Here is a 19,008-nt window from a genome sequence, read left to right as displayed (position 1 = left end):
TCTTCCTATGACAAGCACAGCCATCCCTCAAAGCCCTTTCATATCCTGTCTGAGTTTGCAGCAATCACCGACAGATGGGCTGTTGTAATTTGCCATACACTCCAATGTCAACAACAGCCACAAGACAAATGGCTTAGATCTTAAGTGGTATTGTGAACTCGAGGTTGTGGCTCCTTTTTTTTTCCACAAAAAAAGTGAATCGTGCAACAGAATGTTCCCTCTCCCCATGATGAAACTGTGTATTTGGAAAGATGGTTGTAATCTGTAGAATGAATTATTCAGTAGATATGCTCCTGCCTCCAAGCTTTTCCAGTCTTGATCTTTTTTTTCTTTCCTGTCTTAGTTATGAGAAACAGACATGCTTTTTGTGGCCACTTTTTGTGGTGCATTTTCCCTAATTTTTTCCCTGTCTTAATGTATAATGTGTCCACCATTCAGCACTGCCTATGGCCCTGAGACCACCGACTATGATGTAAGGGTCCTGCTGCGATTTCCACAGAGGGTGAAGAACAAGGGGACCGCCGACTTTATGCCTAACAGGCCACGTCATACCTGGGAGTGGCATAGCTGTCATCAGTAAGTATTTAATGCAAAACACATTTTACCCAATCAGTTAGTTGTACTTTTCAGGCTACAATGGCAGCTGTTGCGGTAACCAGGGTGCTAGTTATCAAGCATTTTTATGTCAATCTGATTTTATTCTTACAGTGTATTTATTTATTATTGCATTATTGTAAAATGGGCATATCTGGTTGCTAGTTTGATTAGCACATTCTAAAAGTTGTAAAAATCCTGATCTAGCTGTGGTTAACAGGGGATTTGTAAAAAATATTATTCAATAATATTTAAGTAATGTGTTGAACCATGGTTGATGATGATTTTCATTATCTGGGCCAATCGGGATGAGAGAACACCAGAGTAGGTGATAAATAAACATGGTACACAACCATACAGGATTGTGAGGCAGGCTAAAAATCTAAACCAGGTAAGCAGTCCATAAGGCAAACGAATCCAAAAGGTCTACTGTCAATAATCCACAATCCAACAAAAGTCACCACACTCAAACCCAAAACCAACAACACTATGTAGTGGGACAACTGTGTGAATTTGTGCATTTTATGTCAAATAAATTTGGAGCTACTCCAAATTCCTTTTTTCCTCTCCCAGAGAGGAGCAGGGTGGTTAAAGATCAACTTCAACAGACTGCTAAAGAGACCCCAACAGAAAGGGGGTGGAAAGTTGCTTTCTTTAAGTGCTATGCCTGGGCAGTTGATCGTAAAACTGGCGCCTTTTTGATTCCGAAGCTGATAACGCGGTGCCTGACTGTTAAACTGACAAAAGGGACAAAAGGTAATTATCCAGCTTGAATTTAAGGTTGAACTCCCCATTTCCTAAGGAAAGATTGTTTTGGGTTATTCTAAGCTTTCCTCATGTATCCTGAGCTCCCCCAAGTGGACAAAATAAGTATTACACACCATTATCGGAAATGCCGTTAATATATAAATGTCACCCACTTATCCTGACCAATAATGTGACAATTGTTTCCTGTTACCAAATGCTTAACTTAGAACGGTACAACTGTTTGACCATTGAGGTTTGATTGTGGAAAATATTTGATTATAATACGCGCAAATAGATTTCTTTTCTTTTAGACATTAAGTTTAGAAAGGCAGTCCCTCGGGAAACCGGAAACGCCCTCTGGGGAACCATGCCCCAGACAACAAAAGAGCGACACGCGACGTCGTTCGCTCTCTCTCTGCTCTGCTCTTCCCCTCGTGCCCTGGTCTTCCGCTCTGCTCTCTGGACGCTTCGGCACGCGTCCGGCGTGCCTCTCCAGGCAACGCCTAAGAGTTCGACCAGCACAACAGGCCTTTCTTTGCTTGAAGCTACACACGCAAAGTGCCGCGACATTGATCTGCCCCTCAGTTTGTTTTATTTTCTTTTTTTCTTTTGTTTTGTTAAAGTTATCAGTCCGTTAAGTTACACTGGACTAATTCAGAAACGACCAAGTTCCATTTTAAACTTGTTCGTCGAGCCAACTTCACCGAAGTCAGACCAAGCCACGTGGTCTCGCCAGCGGCAACGAAGGAAACCTGAAAACAGCTGAATTGCCAGATGGAGGACGGCGTTGTCTTCAGACACGGAGAACCCTGGAGAATCCCTAGCAAAAAGCCAGGATCGGGCAGCTAGCGTGGGACCCGTGCAACGGGCCAAAGCAGGCCGTCGACAAGCCGTAAGACCTAACAAACACTCTGTGGTCAGGGATGTCCGGTAATGTTAATATTTCCCTTTTAACTCCTAAACTCATAGCTTACTTTCATTAGTTCTCCTCTGCCATATGAGTCAAATGCTTCCCACAATCGAACCTCCATTTCTCATTGTTCAACCATTGTTTATTTTTCTTGTATTTAACCACCCGTTTATATCGCTTTAGTTAACTTTAGTTATTAATAAAATTCACTGTAATCAGGAAACTGTGTGTGTTGCCCATTTCCACATCCCTGCCAAGAGAATTGACCCTTTAGATATGAGACTGACTGATTGACTTAAGATAATTTAGCGATTATTAACTAACTGATCACTAGTAATAATTGTATAATTATTAAAAGCTACCTAGAGGTCCGGAGACTCTAGGATTATAACAACTCCGGTGGTGCCCTTTTTAACGAGAGCTTTTATGGATTTTTGATATTTTTTGAATATTAAAATTCATAACTGGGTATTAATTCTCTTTATTAAAACTTATTAAAATTCATAGCTAATTTAGCCATGCTACAACTAAAATACTTTATTGGCATAAAGATAGTGGCTAGATGACTACCAGCTGGATAGGAAAGTGCAGTTCACTTTTTAGTTCAAACTACTACGGGGTGGTGATGGCGCAGTGGATAAGACCCATGCCTTTGGTGTGAGAGACCCAGGTTCAACTCACTACTATGACACCCACCAATGTGTCCCTGAGCAAGACACCCCTAGTTGCTCCAGGCATGTGACCTCTGACAGAAAATAGCAATTGTAAGTCGCTTTGGATAAAAGCGTCAGCTAAATGTAATGTACTAGAGGAAATCATGAATCCCTTTACTGATTCACATCAATTTGTTCATGCTTAAGTGGTAAATAATTTTTGGCGTAGTCCTGCATTACAGCAATTTTCTGGCGATGCTCCACCTCGTGGGCATGACCTTGGCACTGCCATTTAAATGCGAGGTTTCATGGTGGTTTTTCAGGTTGTGAAAGTTTGCTGTACCAGCACACTTTTGCTGCTCAGCAACAGTTGTGGAGTCCATGTTCACTATGTTTAAGTGGCACACAATACAACACAATGAATACAGACTGGGTGCCCTATAAAATCGTTATTGTGCCCTACATGGTCATATTGCAAGAAAAGATAAGACTTGCCTTGGTTGGCCACGAGAGTACACATATATTTCAGTTTCCTGGTCTAAATAGGAGAATAGGGTCAAACCTATCTTGATCAATAGAAAGCCAATCCTGTGTGAAATAGAACAGGACAATACATTAAAAACTCCACATTGCATGAAAAATAATGGTGTGTAAGTATGGGGATCTGATCACTTTAGCAAGCAGTTTTCTAATTGTCTTTTTCATTGGACAGATTTTAATTGATTTTAGCAAGCCCGTCAAGGATCAGGCTAGATATCTCTAGGGGACTGCTGATGAGGTGATTTTGGGTATATCGTCATTGTTTTATGATATTATATTCCATTTAGGCTGGCTTTTATCTCAAATTCAGCAATTCCCCCCACTGACACGTGCAAGGCTCTGCTTTACTATCCTCATCTTAGAGGAATGTTGACTGGCTGTTAGGAGATTGTCAGTGTTGTTGCTGTCTGACATCAGTCTGCATTTACACAGTGGTTCCCAGGAGGCAGAAAGCCAAGGCAATCATTCCACTGGCTGTGTGATCAGAATGACAAATCAATCCATTTTTCGTGTCAATCTGTGACACCAGATCACACATCTGCTAAAGCATGATGGCATGGATATGGGTTACTGGGACTGAGTGTTTTTTAACAAAGAAATCTCTTTAGGCCCCAGATTCTAGACTAGCCCAGATTCTCACAATAAACTTTCCTGCCCTACATTTCTGTGGAGTAAGCTGTGTAGATGACAGTTTTGCTTTTCATTACATTTACCTCTACCTTTCTCACTGTAGTATTAGAAGAAGGGAAGGAACCAGCATCCTCTTGAGTATTATGGGCTGTGAAAATGTTGGAATTCTTAATGTTTTTTAAACAAATGAGGACACATAATTCCATGTAGAATTTTTTAAACCAGTCAGTGTGGGGTAACAAGTGTAAGTAATTAAAATGCTCTTCTTATTGGGTTAGAACTTTTATTTTTGAAAGTGCTAAAGTTAATATAAGAGTTCTTTAACTTGTGCTTTATTTGTCTCAGTCACTTACGGTGCAGCTTGCAAACTATGACCTTTGTGGTCACAGATTATGGCTGCGATTTGTGCAGGTGCTTGGACGTCTTTATATCCTGCTCGCACTTTGTGGAAGGCAAATGTGGCCCATTGCTAAATAGTTCTCAAAGAACCTACTGTACTTCTCTGTGTTTTACCCAAGCTGTGATCTGAGAAACCCTCAAAGTCTTGTTTGTTGCAATACAAGTGGAAAATGACTCATGACTATGAAGAAGGATTGGAATGTTTTGTATATTACGATTACACGTTATTCTTGTTAAATCTTCTATGTGTCCTTCCAAAACTACATTCTCTATAGTTGACATAGTCAGTGAGGGGATCCAGGAATCCAAGGAGGCAGGGGACCCTTCCAGGCACCTCATAGTCCAGCGCCTCCCACCTTTCTCCACTTACTGCACTCTTTCTTTTTATTTCACATACACATATGCAGTAGATAATCATCTCAAGATGGCCACTGCAATGAATGCCAATTCCACAAACAAAGACAGTGCTTCAACCTTTCAGGCCCTCCAGCAGTTCCCACCCTGGTTTATACACATCAGTGAATATATACACTCACACATTTGTGCCCCTCTGCACCACGTAAAATAAGACTATGAACAAACACGGCTACGTATATTTGCATGTTAACAAAGAGAGTAGAGGAATTTATGCCCACAGTAAGATTAAGCTAGTGTTCAGCCTAAGATAATAATAGACCGGTTTCTACCTGAGAGAAAACTCATTAATGGTTGCCTCTCCTATGGAAAGAATGAGTCCTTGAATGGTCACTTGCTCCATCAGTGGAAAGAACCCACTTTTACTTCCAAGTCATCCTTCAATCTTTAATGACTGTTCCAGTAAAAGCCGTTGCTATGTTGAAACATGGGCCATGAAATAAGGCAAAAGGGCAATATTTATATAGTCTGAGTTTGTTTGACTGAGATCCAGGGCTTACATCACCTGCTACAACAACTAAAGCCATAACTGCTTAAGTATACTGTATGGAGTTATTTAAAAATAAAATGATAATGGAAGTAAATACTTATAACTGCGAGAGGATGTATTTAAATCCTGTAATGTATCATTTCAATTGGGTGTCCCACCCAATTGTCGGCCATTTGTGTATCCAGTGAAGCTATTGGGATCAAGAGTTTACAAAGGTTTTGCTTAGTAATCTAATCATTAGTGTGATGGATTGAAACCATTTATACCTCAGGACGTTAGGAATAGTTTTGATCATCTTTGTGTGATTGTATCAATAGGAACTATCGAACATAATAGTTTTCCCCCAAAATTGCAGAAACAGTTGCTTTCCTGTAGATGAAAATAAGTTACTAACTAAACTAAGATGTACAGACTATCCCATATGACTTCACTGTACACTGACTGAAACATGTATCCGGGTCCATACAAATGCCCACATTTTTTATGACTTCCTAATTAGTAACTGGAAATGTTTTTTCTTATTTGGGGAAATTTTATCGAATATATGTCCAAATAGCATGTTTATAGTGTAAAATAGTGGACATTTGGCAGCTGTTCATACCACTGAGATAATGTATGTTACTATCTACAATGAGTTCCAGTTAATTAGATACACTTTCTAAGGCTTATCATGTTCAGCTTTTGCTGAGATTGTGTAAAAGCTGTTTCAACTCTGTGTTTAATTTGGAGGTTGTACTGTAGTTTGTGGTGGTAGTGAATTGTACTATTAATAATATTTGTCATATAGCCATACGTGAAGACTCCAACATTACATATTTTGTCTGTATGGGTTGAACAACATATTATCAAAAAATGATACAATACAATGCAATAGCAGTAGAGTTAGATAAACACCTCTCTGAGCTTCACAAAGGTAGGGTTTAGTGCTAAGCTCTAGTGTTGTAGACCACTTATTGATGGTCTTGGTGTCGTCTCAGACTCGACCGCATTTGTCCTCCGTCTTGTCTCGGTCTCAGACACAGAGGACACGGGATTTTATTTCAAGACCATAATTTTGGGAAGATCATTAAATTGCTTTTGAATTGTCTGATTTATTTAACATCCTAACTTTGATTGGATGTAAAACGTATTGCTTTAAATGGAACCAATAACCCCAATTAAAATGTGTTGTTACCGTTAACGACTGTCACCCCTCCCGGCGTTGGCGATGGCGTTGATTTCAGTGCTTAGTGTTTGTATGTGGGGGTTTTAACGGGAAGCTGGATCTTTCAGATCAATTTCAGAAGTACCTATGATCTCGTTCCACATTTTATTGTGTGTCATGTAATGTGGTCTCAGGTCTCAGCCCCTAAAAGTCTTGGTCTTGTCTCAGTCTCCATAAACTCTGGTCTTGGTCTTGACTTGGTCTCGGTTTGAGCGGTCTTGACTAGAACACTACTAAGCTCCTGTGGCTAACACATTTTGTGTACGTTGTTCGAATTGCACACACTGTAGGAACTTTGCTATCTTAGCCATACAGACCAAAATGCTTGCTGCTGACAGACAGTATTCGCTGTGCCTGTAACAAATGATGTCATGTCTGGAAAGTATTTTATAGCTATATGTTGTCTTCTGCACTTTGTGACCAACACAGTTCACCTTTGGCTTTTTAAACAGGCTTTCTGACATGTACACAACAGCTTGCAGAGAAACACAATGAACATGAATAAATCCGTTTTTATGTATTCTTATATTGTTGTAGCTACTTTCAGCTTTAAATGTGCAGTTGTGGTATTTTACCATTTATGATTATTATGTATATTTACAAAAAAACCTCAGAGTTTAGGACAATTATTAGAGCTTTCCATTAACATCGTATCCTACTCCGTGCCGATATTCTCTTGTTAGCATGTGTCACAATTACGTGCACAGCAGGCTTGTATGTCACTTTGACATTTGGGAGAGGTCATATAGTGAGACATATAGCAGTTAACATTGCGGATGATTCCAAATGGACCAGCTCATTGACAGAGTCACTCAATGAGAGTCACTTCATGTTCCGGTTCAGTTGAGATGATCAGTGGTCATGTGCATCCAGGCTTTTCTAAGCTGCTAAAGCTGTGCAAACAAACACAAACACACCAGGACCAGAACACACATACACACATACTGTGATACACACACAAGTTCACTCACACACACGCACACATACACCCCCCTCTGTGCACATACACGCTCACACCTCTGATCTTGCAGACTGATACAAGCTAATTAACAGCATTCATACATCATTAAGGTGTTAATGTTGTGCTCCAGCAATACTTTATTGATGCCATTAATTAGTATCCATTGTCCTTTGATACTTTATGATGTGTTCAGTCAAGGTGCAACATCAATTACAACAATGCAAATAGATGAGGTCAATGGGTTGAATGCACAGTCTATAAATTCACTATTTGTCACAGTTACACTCTAACTTGGTAAATTTGAACAAAATGGCAAGGTTATTACAGTGGCAGCTTAAACTCAGTACACTGACAATAGTTTGCACTTAACTATTAGAATGAATGTAAACTCTTTGATTGCACACCTTAACTAAGATGTTTGTTTCACTTTTGACTACATGAACAGTTTTACTTGTCCCAACAGGCACTACCACAGTATGGATGAGTTCAGCCATTATGATTTACTGGAGGTCAACACTGGGCGTAAAGTGGCAGAGGGACACAAGGCTAGCTTCTGTCTGGAGGACACCACCTGTGACTTTGGTCACCTGAAGCGCTATGCTTGCACAGCTCACACTCAGGTAACACAGAATGTGAAACATGGAAATATGACAAATGATTTTCAACTTAATTTGTTGGTCACCCACAATACCTCACTACATTCTTTACTACTAAGCCAGTATCCATCCACTGCAGTTATGCTATTATAGATTAATGTATATTTTTATGATGGATTGTATGTGACAGATTCATAACTTTTTTTGCTGGTTTTTGCATTAACAGCTGGATTTTCATTGGCCTCCTCGTGTTTATTCTTTATATTTTTTGACTATTGACTTAAAATTGCAACTGTTTTTGACTTATTCCTTATGAGTATCTGTCCTCCCCTCTTCAGGGTCTGAGCCCAGGCTGCTACGACACATACAATGCTGATATAGACTGCCAGTGGATCGATATCACAGACATCCACCCTGGACAGTACATCCTAAAGGTACGAGACAAGTGAGATACTAGTGGGCACGGACACAGTCTGTGAACAGTAAAAGGTCACATATGATGGAAGACAGATGGAAACAAAATGAGGTGGAAACAAATCGGTTAGGTTTTGAGTTATTTGGAGTTTTTTAGGATCCAGTAGTTCATGGATCAGTGCCACTGGTTTCCCATCCATCTTATTGTCTGTTTTTCATGCATATTTTATTTGGTCAGTATGGCTGCACACAAAAGATCCATGCAAGATTGTGTTCAGTGTTATTTATCCCAAATACATTACTGAAGCGTAATTTGGCCCATTAGTTGTTGTGATTTTGTTAAATTGTGATATGCCTTCTGTCCTTTGTCTCTCAGCTCCAGGTTAATCCCAAATTCTTGGTGCTGGAATCCGACTTTACCAACAATGTGGTCAGGTGTAATATACACTACACAGGACGGTTTGTTAAAACCACCAACTGCAAGATAGCACAGTAAGTAAGACAGATTGTACACACTTTTATTACATTAGTGGTAATTCATAATTAATAATTTACTGGGAGAATGTTACTTTTATATGCGATGTTCTCAAAATCTGCTGGGCAATCTTCAGATCTTGTCCTTTTGTACTATGGGAGCTAAAAGGCAAACTGTAAATCAGGGGTTGTGTCATGTTTCCACCACTGATTTACACTGAACCACATGACAGGGTGGCAGCTAAATGCACTTTTATGAAGAGCCCCACAGTGTTTTGAATTACTTAGTGGACTTAATGGGTTCCTGGCTGAAATATTTGATGATATAATGAATGATGTTCTCATTCTCCAGTTAAGATTAATAGCCTCTGAAACTTTCATATTTTCCCTCAAAGGGAGATGAAGGAGTGTTGAACTTTTAAATAGTGCTATTAGGAAGTGTATTATTGCACTCAGAATTACTATCATATCCTCTTGAAAAGACATTATATAGAGAGTGGATATACATGAGCAAAGCATCATTAAGTTCAAGTGCTCTAGCCGGTCTCCCTTAGTTTCACTAGTACAGTACAGTGAAACATAAACTTAAAAGTATGTTTGCCAAAGCATTTGCAGAGTTAATGAAAGCTGGATATAATTGTACTGATGCCAAAAAATACATTAGCACATGCCACAAGCATTATTTCCATCATTAAAGTCGCATATTTGAACATTTTCTTCATTTAATAATGACTAAATCTACTTACATCATGTTAATGTATGTAATTATGTCCACACTAATGTGGCTACATTTGAACATTTTCTGCCCAATGTGGTATGAGGGTAAAGTTAAAAATGAGTCCTCTAATAAATAACAAATTACAAACAAATTATCATAATTACCAAATTAGATACATTTGAATTTTGAACAAAATAGCACTCATGTTAATAAAAGTGTATCTTGTTTGTAAATATTGGTTTCAAATAAAATAAGGATGAAATAGATATGATAGTTTTGGATGTATTGTGTGCTCATCACAAAACAAAGACATTGTTATTGTAATGACATAATTTTCAGTCATTCAATTAAGTTGTCATTTTACAACAGAAATAGAAAAAGTAATTACACTAAAGGTCTCAGCAGCCCAGGAAGTTAGCAGTTTCTTGACTAAAACCCTTCCTTCAATAGCGCATGTCCAATCAGCAAAAGTAATTAGGCACAGGGGTGTTTTTAGGAGTTCCCCAGTAAAAATGTCAGTATGCACCAGCAGCACACATGCAGAGCAGAGATGAAGTGTGAGCGAAAGAAAGGAGCTATTCATACTTATTTTTCTTATTAAACAGAACAATGCGAACACCTTCTGAATTCAAATTTCTCTCTTTCAACTAAGACGAGCTTAATTGCCTTGTTAACTTACCCTAAAATACATATTTACACATTTTGTTTTCCTGGCTCAGCATGACATGATGTTCGTGCCACTGCTTTAGTTTCAACCCTTTTTCAAATTTTTCTCACACTGACTGACTGAGCTAACTGGCATTTGGCATAGTAACCCCATCAGTCAGGGCTGGACTGGGTCAAAAAATCGGCCCTGGCATTTTTGGCCCAGACGGCCCACCAAATCGGTCGGACATCCTTCACCAATACACCATCCTTGCTTATAAGGGCTTAGATTAGGGGTTTGACAAAACTAGCATGAGACTTGACACTGCACAATAGTGGGGCCATGACAACAAGACAACAATATATTTTAATAGGCTTAGTATTTGGGAAAAACAATTTATTGACGAAATAGAAGATTTTAAACATTAAACACTTAATTATCAATATGTATCAACCCTCAAAAACTGCTACCTTGTTATGCCATTTGTCAAACTGAACCCTATAAATCATTAAGCTACATTTAAATTATTAAAAGTCATTGGTCATATAAATACATTTATTATGATTTGTATCATTACTACTGATAATAATAATAATTATTTTTTTAATTTAAGAGAGGGGTCTGGGGGGTCCTCCCCCTGAAAATTTGGGCTTTAAACACTTTTAAACACATTTTCTGCATTCTGGTGAATTGTTCTGCACCAATTCATTGAAGAAATGTCTTTATTTATATAAAAGGAAACACAAAATTCAGGTGACAATTCAAAAAATAAAAATAGAGTGTAATATAGTGCTGTAAGGCTCTCAGGCATCTGTATTGCTTTCAAATATGTTTCTCCTGTTTCTCATTTTATTTCATCCCTGCTGAGTCAACACACATGCAGGCATGACTGAAGTAACCTAAAGCCTTTAAATGTGCACATTGCACCTTTTCACCTCAACGATAAATTAATTCATTTTAGTTCAGTTATAAACCCATGCACCTTAATAGCTCCAATGTTTCAGCAGCTTTTCTGCTCATGTTCAGAACTTTCTGCACATTAAAAATCTCTCCCACATATGTGTGTTCTCTTGACATTTGCACAATAATAATTTGAGATATAATATTACAAGATATAATGACAATGAAATCATTATATTTTAACAATCTACTAATCTTTGATTACAATTTGCTCGGGACAAATTAGTAGTTGCTGACAAGCCCTGAAGCTGTGAGCAATGCTCTCTCACTCTCTCACTCACTCACTCACTCACTCTCAGGCAGGCAGTAACGGCAGGGGGTCACGTTACATGAACTTCAAACAAAATGTAGCAATAGTATTGCGAGTGGTCTCCGCTCTTTGATGAGCTGCAAGACAGGCTGCGTGATGAGGATTTTTGCATATTAGCCTAATATGGAAAATATTTTTTATGTTGTTGTTGAGTTACATTCGGCTAGGCTACCTACTGGGTATCCTACATGTCCCCATCCCCAGTGTAAATGACCCTCCCTCCCTACAGGTTGAGCTACTCATGCTTACGCTTCACCTCCACTCTCCTCCTGCTCTCTCTCTCACTCAGCCCTGTCACTCGCTAATACAGCCTCCTCCTCTGCCTGTCAGCGACCACAGCTCTTCTTTACTCCTTCAAGTGCCTGTGCCTGCTCTATGCAGGGTACTGAAGCTGATGTTGAAGCTACTGCAGCCCCGGTAGCAAACATATCGGTTGTTTTCGCGCATTTGGTGGCCTCCGTCTGAAGAATTTCTTTTGGGGTGGGGGTGGGGGGGGCATAAAGCAAGGAACAGAGGGGGTGAGGACTAGTAAGAGATGTGATTGGGCCGACCCAGTGTCAGTATAGAAAATCACCCCATAGGCCGCTGTCCATGCTTTATGGGCCGATCGTTGGCCCGTTTTTAAAAAACAGTATAAATAAATAACTTTTTTTACTGGCCTAAATATGTGTAGCCATCCTGCTGGAAGCAAGACTCATTGCATTACATAAGTTACGTCGGGATCTGGAGATCACATGCAAGCAGAGACAGTCAGTCTGTCTGTAATGAAACAAAATAAAGATAACCTCGGCCTTGGGTTACCTAGGAAATGAGATCACAGAGTGCATCCTTATCGAGACAACTGTGTCAGTCAGTCGACCTAACAGAGAGGAGTGATAGAGTCTGACCTACTGTTTTAGAGAGTCACAGGCTGTCACTTTTGGCTTACTATAGCTTAGCAACTTACCCTAACATAACCTGGAGAAACCTGTGTCATAGTAACCCTAAACATTATTCACAGATAATTATTCAGGGTTAAAGAAAAATTTGTCGGAGGTACATCCCTGAATTCCCAGCCCAGTCGACGCCCATGACTCGGTGTGGCAGGTCTGTCAATCTTTGGATTTCTCCACACACTGAAGCATGCAGATGGGGCTGTTAGTGCAACACTTCATTTAATCTTTTCCAAAAACACAAGCAGAAACGTTTAAAGAATTTATTAAACAGTGTGTTCATCAGCTCTAATGTTAGCTGAACTGTAAGCAAACCAGCCAACCCGAGTTATGTTCGAATGAAAATAGTCTGATCTTACCTTTTTACTTATCGTAATTATAACATTAGGCCTAATGGCTCTACACTGCAACACAAGAACAATGCTGCTTTCAGTATGTAGAGTCACATGTCTTCCACATGGATCATCAACCCCCTTTACCAGATTCTCGTTTTAAAACAAGTCAGTTTGAAACATTAAAAAGTAAACCAGAGATGACACAAAGCTACCATTAGCTTTATTAGCCAGCTAGAAATCATTTTGCTACAGTTGTCACATCAGCCAGTAAAGAAAAAAGCTAGAAAAAAAGAAGCAGGCTTTTTTCTACCTTATCCTGAAATCAGGACCTAGAAATTATTTAAAGTTGTAAATTTGCCTATTTTGGAAATCCTCAAAGATCAAGGAGAGGGGGCTATGAGAGCTGCACTCACGATGAGCCTCTGCTGCAGCCTGCTGACATCTCCTCAAGCGCTTCTAATGAAGACGTTTACTTTTCTAATACGAAGCATGTACACACACAGAACATGGGCAAACAACTGGATGCATGCCCGATATTGATATTGACTTCTAACCGAGCTGTCTCCTAACTGTTTATTAAGCTAAACACAGCCCCGCCTGCCTCTGCAGCCTGTGAAAGGCCTTTTAGTGCAGCTGGATTAATCTTCTTCAACCAAAGAAGGCGAATAATTATTTCAATCAATTGCTACAGAAGTTGAATAAGGACTTCTTTTCTCACCTGTCTCCACTGGAGACCTGTGAGATGGACAGTACAGTAGAAGTCAGTCACAGCAAAATATTTGTATTAGTGACAATAGTGCACTTCATGCACAACATTTTGTTTGGTTGTGACTTAATATAATCTTTATTCACTGAACAACTTTTACTTGTATTGGAGAAATATTTGACCAGGAATATTATTATGAGGGCCATTATGATTAAGATGGCTATCATGCTTAGTTTAATCATTCTGCCAGAAAAGTGTACATCAGAAAAAGCCGTCTCACTCTCTGCATGATTGCTTATTACGGTCCTGCGACAGCCACAGATACCGGAATCTTTTCATTTTTGTGCATTTGCATTTGATTTATTGATAGCTGCCAGGATGTAAATAAAATATACAGTTTTGTAATTCATGGGGTCAAAATAGTGAATAACTTTATATCTGCAGTTATTTAGTTTGAACTTTGGACAAATGATTCATTCATGTGCAGTATCTCATATTGTTTTGAAAATTTTCTGGAGTCTGTCTGGAGTATTACAGTTCCTCTAACAAAAGTGTTATTTATTGTCTGTTTATTTTACAGGTCTTGATCAGGCACTGGAATGCTGCCACGCTAGAGTGACCCTGATTGCTATTCCATTGAAATGTGAACGGAATCCATTTGTTGTTGGTTCATTGTTACTGTTGTTTCTCAACTATTTTGTGCTGTCTTGGTATGCTGGGCCCATGGCAAACAAGGGTTCCTCTGGCACTGAAAACAATTTGGGGGTTTAAAGTAGACATGCACACACACACAAACACACTGTTACATTATGTGTATTGCAGGTTGGTACACAGTTCACATCCCTGCAATCTACACTATAAAATTGTCCTATTAACTATATTTCTCATATTGCAACTCTGCTAGTCTGGTTTGGTTAATGTTAGGACACATCATTGACTTTCAAAAGAGGTGTTTACTGTATCTGCACACAAACATTTATGCACACCCCCGGCAGAGGGGCTCTGTTTGAATTATAACTGAAGTGTGAAACGATGCTGGGAATGAAATGAGTGGATCCAGACAAGTAAGGGTTCAGCTACAATCCAAAAAATAAAATTAGGGGACAAAGTCTACCCAGGTGCATCCATCCATGCAGTGTGGGGACAGACATACATGCCCAGTGAGTCAGAAGAACTAGTTTTTGTTTTGTTTTTCCCTTCACTGCCTCAGTGGGTCAGGCTGGGAAACTGTGATTTTGGGGCACATCCTGTTTAATGTTGTGTTAACAGCAAGAGGAAGTCGGCAGGTCATTAGTCAACTCCATCAAATTATAAGTCAACATAAAGACTGACTGTCAGTACCCTGCGCTACTCCTAGTACTCCTCTAAATTCTTGCACATTTGTGTCGTGTCCACATTTGTCCTTATCTTTATTCAGTAAAACAGGGAGCTCAACTGGCAGAAAAGGGTGCTTTGCAAAAAACAAGACTCACAGTATCTAAGCTGTATGTTTACTGTCTTGGCGTCTCTTGGTCTGGTCAGATGAAACATAGGTCATCTATACCTTTTGAAGAGTGTATATACAAATATCCCACTGATGCATGACTTTAATGATGGAGATTATATTGTTGTAACTGATTGTACTTTGTTTATTCAGTTTGGCTTGTTACTGTAATTTGTGAAATTCAGTGAACTTCTATAAATAGTTCAAATGTGTTGTTGAAAAAAAAACACTACTGCTACAGACTTAGTATTACAATGCAGAGCATCAGAGAGCTGTCTCTACCTACCTCTCCAATTGATCGAGCTGTTGTTGGCTTTTTATTAGAAATCCCTGCATGGTTCACTGTGGCCAGAATACACAATGTGGAATACAAACAATGACTTTTGAAATTCCAAAATACTTCATATAATCAAGATCAGTTTGGACTGGTATGGCGACATCTGTGGTTACTGGTGACAGCAAGTGCAGTTTCATACTACATCAAACACTCCTTGAGCAGCAAGATTGTTAGCAAAAATACAGAATACGAGCAACTGGTGTATCTGTTTACAGTGCAACTTAACAAGCTGTGTTAGCAGAATGGTTGTTAATCAACATCTCACTGTGACTGGGCCTTCTTGTTAAATTTAAAAGTGATCTGCAGTTGTTGTCTTGTTTTGTAAACCGAATATTGATGAACGAATGTAGTTAACGCTAACTGAACAAAAATTTTGTGTTTGCTGTGACAGCTTTATAATAAAAGCCACCCCATGTTTTTTTAATAGAATGGTTATAATTAGGGGTGTGACGAGATCTTGTGAGATTAAATTGTGACGAGAATTCTTGTCAGGTAAAAAGCTGTCTCGCGAGACTCAAGCAAATGACATTTTTCAAATGCTGTCAGGCCACACATTAATTTTCTCACACAGTGAAATACAAATGTATAACTGATAAGACTCACGGAGAAAATCAACTCCGCCCAGCTGATGCCACACCGGCGTACGCCCTGATAGTAATCAACCACACTGTGAGTCCAGACAGCTGTGACAAGTGGTAACGTAGCTGCTAGAGTTTTGCAACATAAACTTCTAAAAACTGAAGCGGAGCCTTGCTCTGTTCAGGACTGTGAGCTGCACTGGAAGTTATCGCATGGATTTGCGGTGAGATTTGTGCCTGATCAAAAGTGTTTCATTTAGTTTCAGTTTCACATGCAACATGCAATCCCAAACTGCGTCGGATCAAACGTAATGCACAGCAGAGTATCGGGCAGGTAGACTTCTCATTAAATGATGACGTTAGTCTGGTAATATTCTGCGTTTTCTCTGGACAAGTCAGAGAACACAGATTTGTGAGAAGATTCTGAATGTGCAGAAAGGTTTGACCATGAGCAGAAAAGCTGCTGAAACACAGGAGCTATTAAAGTCCAGGAGTTTACAACTAAATCAAATTGAATAATACATCATTATGGTGAAAAGGTGCCACAGTCACATTCAGAGATTACTAGAGGAGGGAATACTAAATCATGAATCAGCAGGGGTGATATTAAAGTTGATCTACAGGAGAAACAGATCTGACAGCACCACAGAATGACACAGAAGAGCTGCACTGACTTATATTATTCTGTGATATTCTGTTACAGTTAATTTTGAATTGTCACCTGCCTCCTGAATTTTGTGTTTCTCTTTATATATATAAAACAAAAAATCACCATAAACTGGTGCAGAAAAATTCATCAAAATGCAGGAAATAAAGTGTTTAAATTTTCATAGAATTCAACATTCAGTGTTAAAATCTTGTCTCTTCTCGATCTTGTGGGCTAAGTGTCTCGTCACACCCCTAGTTATAATGCAGAATAGGCCTAGTCTTCGGTCTTCTAGTCTACTCTATTGCCCATAGTACACATGTCTTTCATATTTTACTGTAAGTTGCCAGTTGTTTTGATCTGCATTTATTTACTTTGGTAGCTCATGATCATACTGTACACTCACTGAAAAGATGCAACAGCGTGTGACGCTGACATTCAGTACAAGAGTAGGTGACAGTTATACAGCATCTTTGACATGTGGTGATGAAATCTGTATTTTTCTAACAGTGAAAACACTGTCAAAAATGTCATATACAATAAATACATTTACACGTCTGCTTTGTGCACGAAATGGAATATGAATGATATAACCCCACTCTGACAGCAGTGGCTCACTATGCTTCATATGGACCGACATCTGCAGGTTTACATATCCAAATACATGCGTGAAAGTTATGACAAATTACTAAAATCATCATAAGATTAGGTAAAAATATTAGGTGTAATATGTTTAATGCATTAAGGCATTTTTCTGGGTTCTATATGTAGTTTTGTCATGATGATTCAGGCGGGTATGGAAATCTGACCTTTACAAATCCAGAAAAATACACACTGCATATAAAATGCCTGCAAACACCAAACAGCAATGTCTGGGTGGTGGTACTGGTGCTGTGCATAAATGAATCAGTCACACTAGTTTTCATGTTGTTGAGTTTCCGCAATCTGACACGTCGAGATGTGTGCAGACATCCTGAAAAATAATCTGATTGGATCATATTTCCATCATTGTCACATACTGTCACCACACAGCCAGAGACCCATTCATTTCTACAAGTTTACTCTCTTCAGAATGTTTTTTTGTTGCCACCAATATTTGACATGTCATCTGACTTTCAGCAGCAGAGACCAATCATATTATGCATGAGGAGTCATTGCATGGAACACAACACCATGTTGCAACAGTGAGAGAGGAGCTTATAATGATATCAAATCTAAATATAGAACTAAACAAAAAATAATCTTTATTTTATCTGGAAAGGAAGTGATTCATTTACTTCTTCAGGTTTGTTTTCAGTCCGCCAACATTGTTGGGAATTTCTCATAACCAAATAGTTACAATGACAGGAAAGGATTTAGCAGTGGTGCACCACATTGTCAAGTTAAATTTAATCTGTAATCAATTTTAACAGAAAATGTGTGAACAACAATGAAGCTCTAACAAAGTAATGTACATCAATCCAATAAAACATATGGATTCATCTCCCAAAAACTCGATTCAGTCTCTGAAGAACAAGATAGAAGGAACGAAAGGAAAGAAAACAGCATGCAAAGACGCACATAAAAAACACACAGGTGCACAGTCAATCAGAAAAGAGGCAGGTTAACAGTTGAAAGTTGTCAGGATTTGTTGTTAACTTTCAAATAAAATAACATATGTGAGCAAGTCACATTTTTATTTATTATTCTTATACTAAATAGATGAGATGAGAATATGATAAAATTAATAAGCACTTTTAATCTCAGCTTTTAAGGTAACATGTAACAACACATGTATGTATCAATACAAATCAATATGTTCAAAAAATCTAAATTTGAACTTCTGATTTCTTGTTAATTGGGTAAACTTAATCTGCTGAGGAAGATCATGTGATCTGATTAAAAGCTCCGGAGCAGTTACTAATGGACCTTGTGGTGAGACTGTTTTACCTACCGCCTGAAAGCTGGCAATGAAGGTAAATCTGTTCTCTGACAAGATCTTGACAAAAACTAGACATGAAAAGCTTCACAACAATATTTGTTTATTGTATTTAATTGCATTTGATTGTGCAGTGTAGATATTAAACTGATAACATTCAGTTTCAGCTTTGAAATATGGGATTTGGAATTGCATAGACTTTCCTTGTAGAAGTATTTCCTGTCCCCTAGAAGAATGAGAATCCATTATGTGGTTGTTTTGATACGCTGGTCCGACTCTCATATTTGGTCTGTCCTAACAAAACCCTGACCTGATGGGACTTCCTCTTGGTATGGGCTGTTTGTTCAGGCTGTTCACACAAAATCACCCCATTCCAGCTCCCTGTGCCACATAATGTTGTTTTGTGAAAGTGC

The 19,008-nt window shown here is 38.8% G+C and overlaps 1 protein-coding gene across 2 annotated transcripts in view; it reads left to right on the top strand.

Moving 5' to 3' along the window:
• loxl1 (lysyl oxidase-like 1) overlaps nucleotides 1-17,237 on the top strand; it is a 130,800-nt gene extending 113,563 nt beyond the window's left edge. For both annotated transcript variants that reach the window (XM_038701349.1, XM_038701348.1), the window contains exons 3-7: nucleotides 439-576; nucleotides 8,006-8,162; nucleotides 8,477-8,572; nucleotides 8,929-9,044; nucleotides 14,214-17,237. In XM_038701349.1, coding sequence (XP_038557277.1) covers nucleotides 439-576; nucleotides 8,006-8,162; nucleotides 8,477-8,572; nucleotides 8,929-9,044; nucleotides 14,214-14,220 — 514 coding nt within the window. In that variant the 3' untranslated portion in view covers nucleotides 14,221-17,237. The remainder of the gene's footprint in view (nucleotides 1-438; nucleotides 577-8,005; nucleotides 8,163-8,476; nucleotides 8,573-8,928; nucleotides 9,045-14,213) is intronic.
• The last annotated feature ends 1,771 nt before the right edge of the window (nucleotides 17,238-19,008 follow it).

Source organism: Micropterus salmoides, unplaced genomic scaffold (genome assembly GCF_014851395.1).
Source record: "Micropterus salmoides isolate LMB-PRFRI ecotype aquatic unplaced genomic scaffold, ASM1485139v1 Ms_hic_scaffold_6, whole genome shotgun sequence".
NCBI lineage: Eukaryota > Metazoa > Chordata > Actinopteri > Centrarchiformes > Centrarchidae > Micropterus > Micropterus salmoides.
Note: the sequence above shows the minus strand (reverse complement) of the source record. Positions and strands in the feature narration are given on the sequence as shown.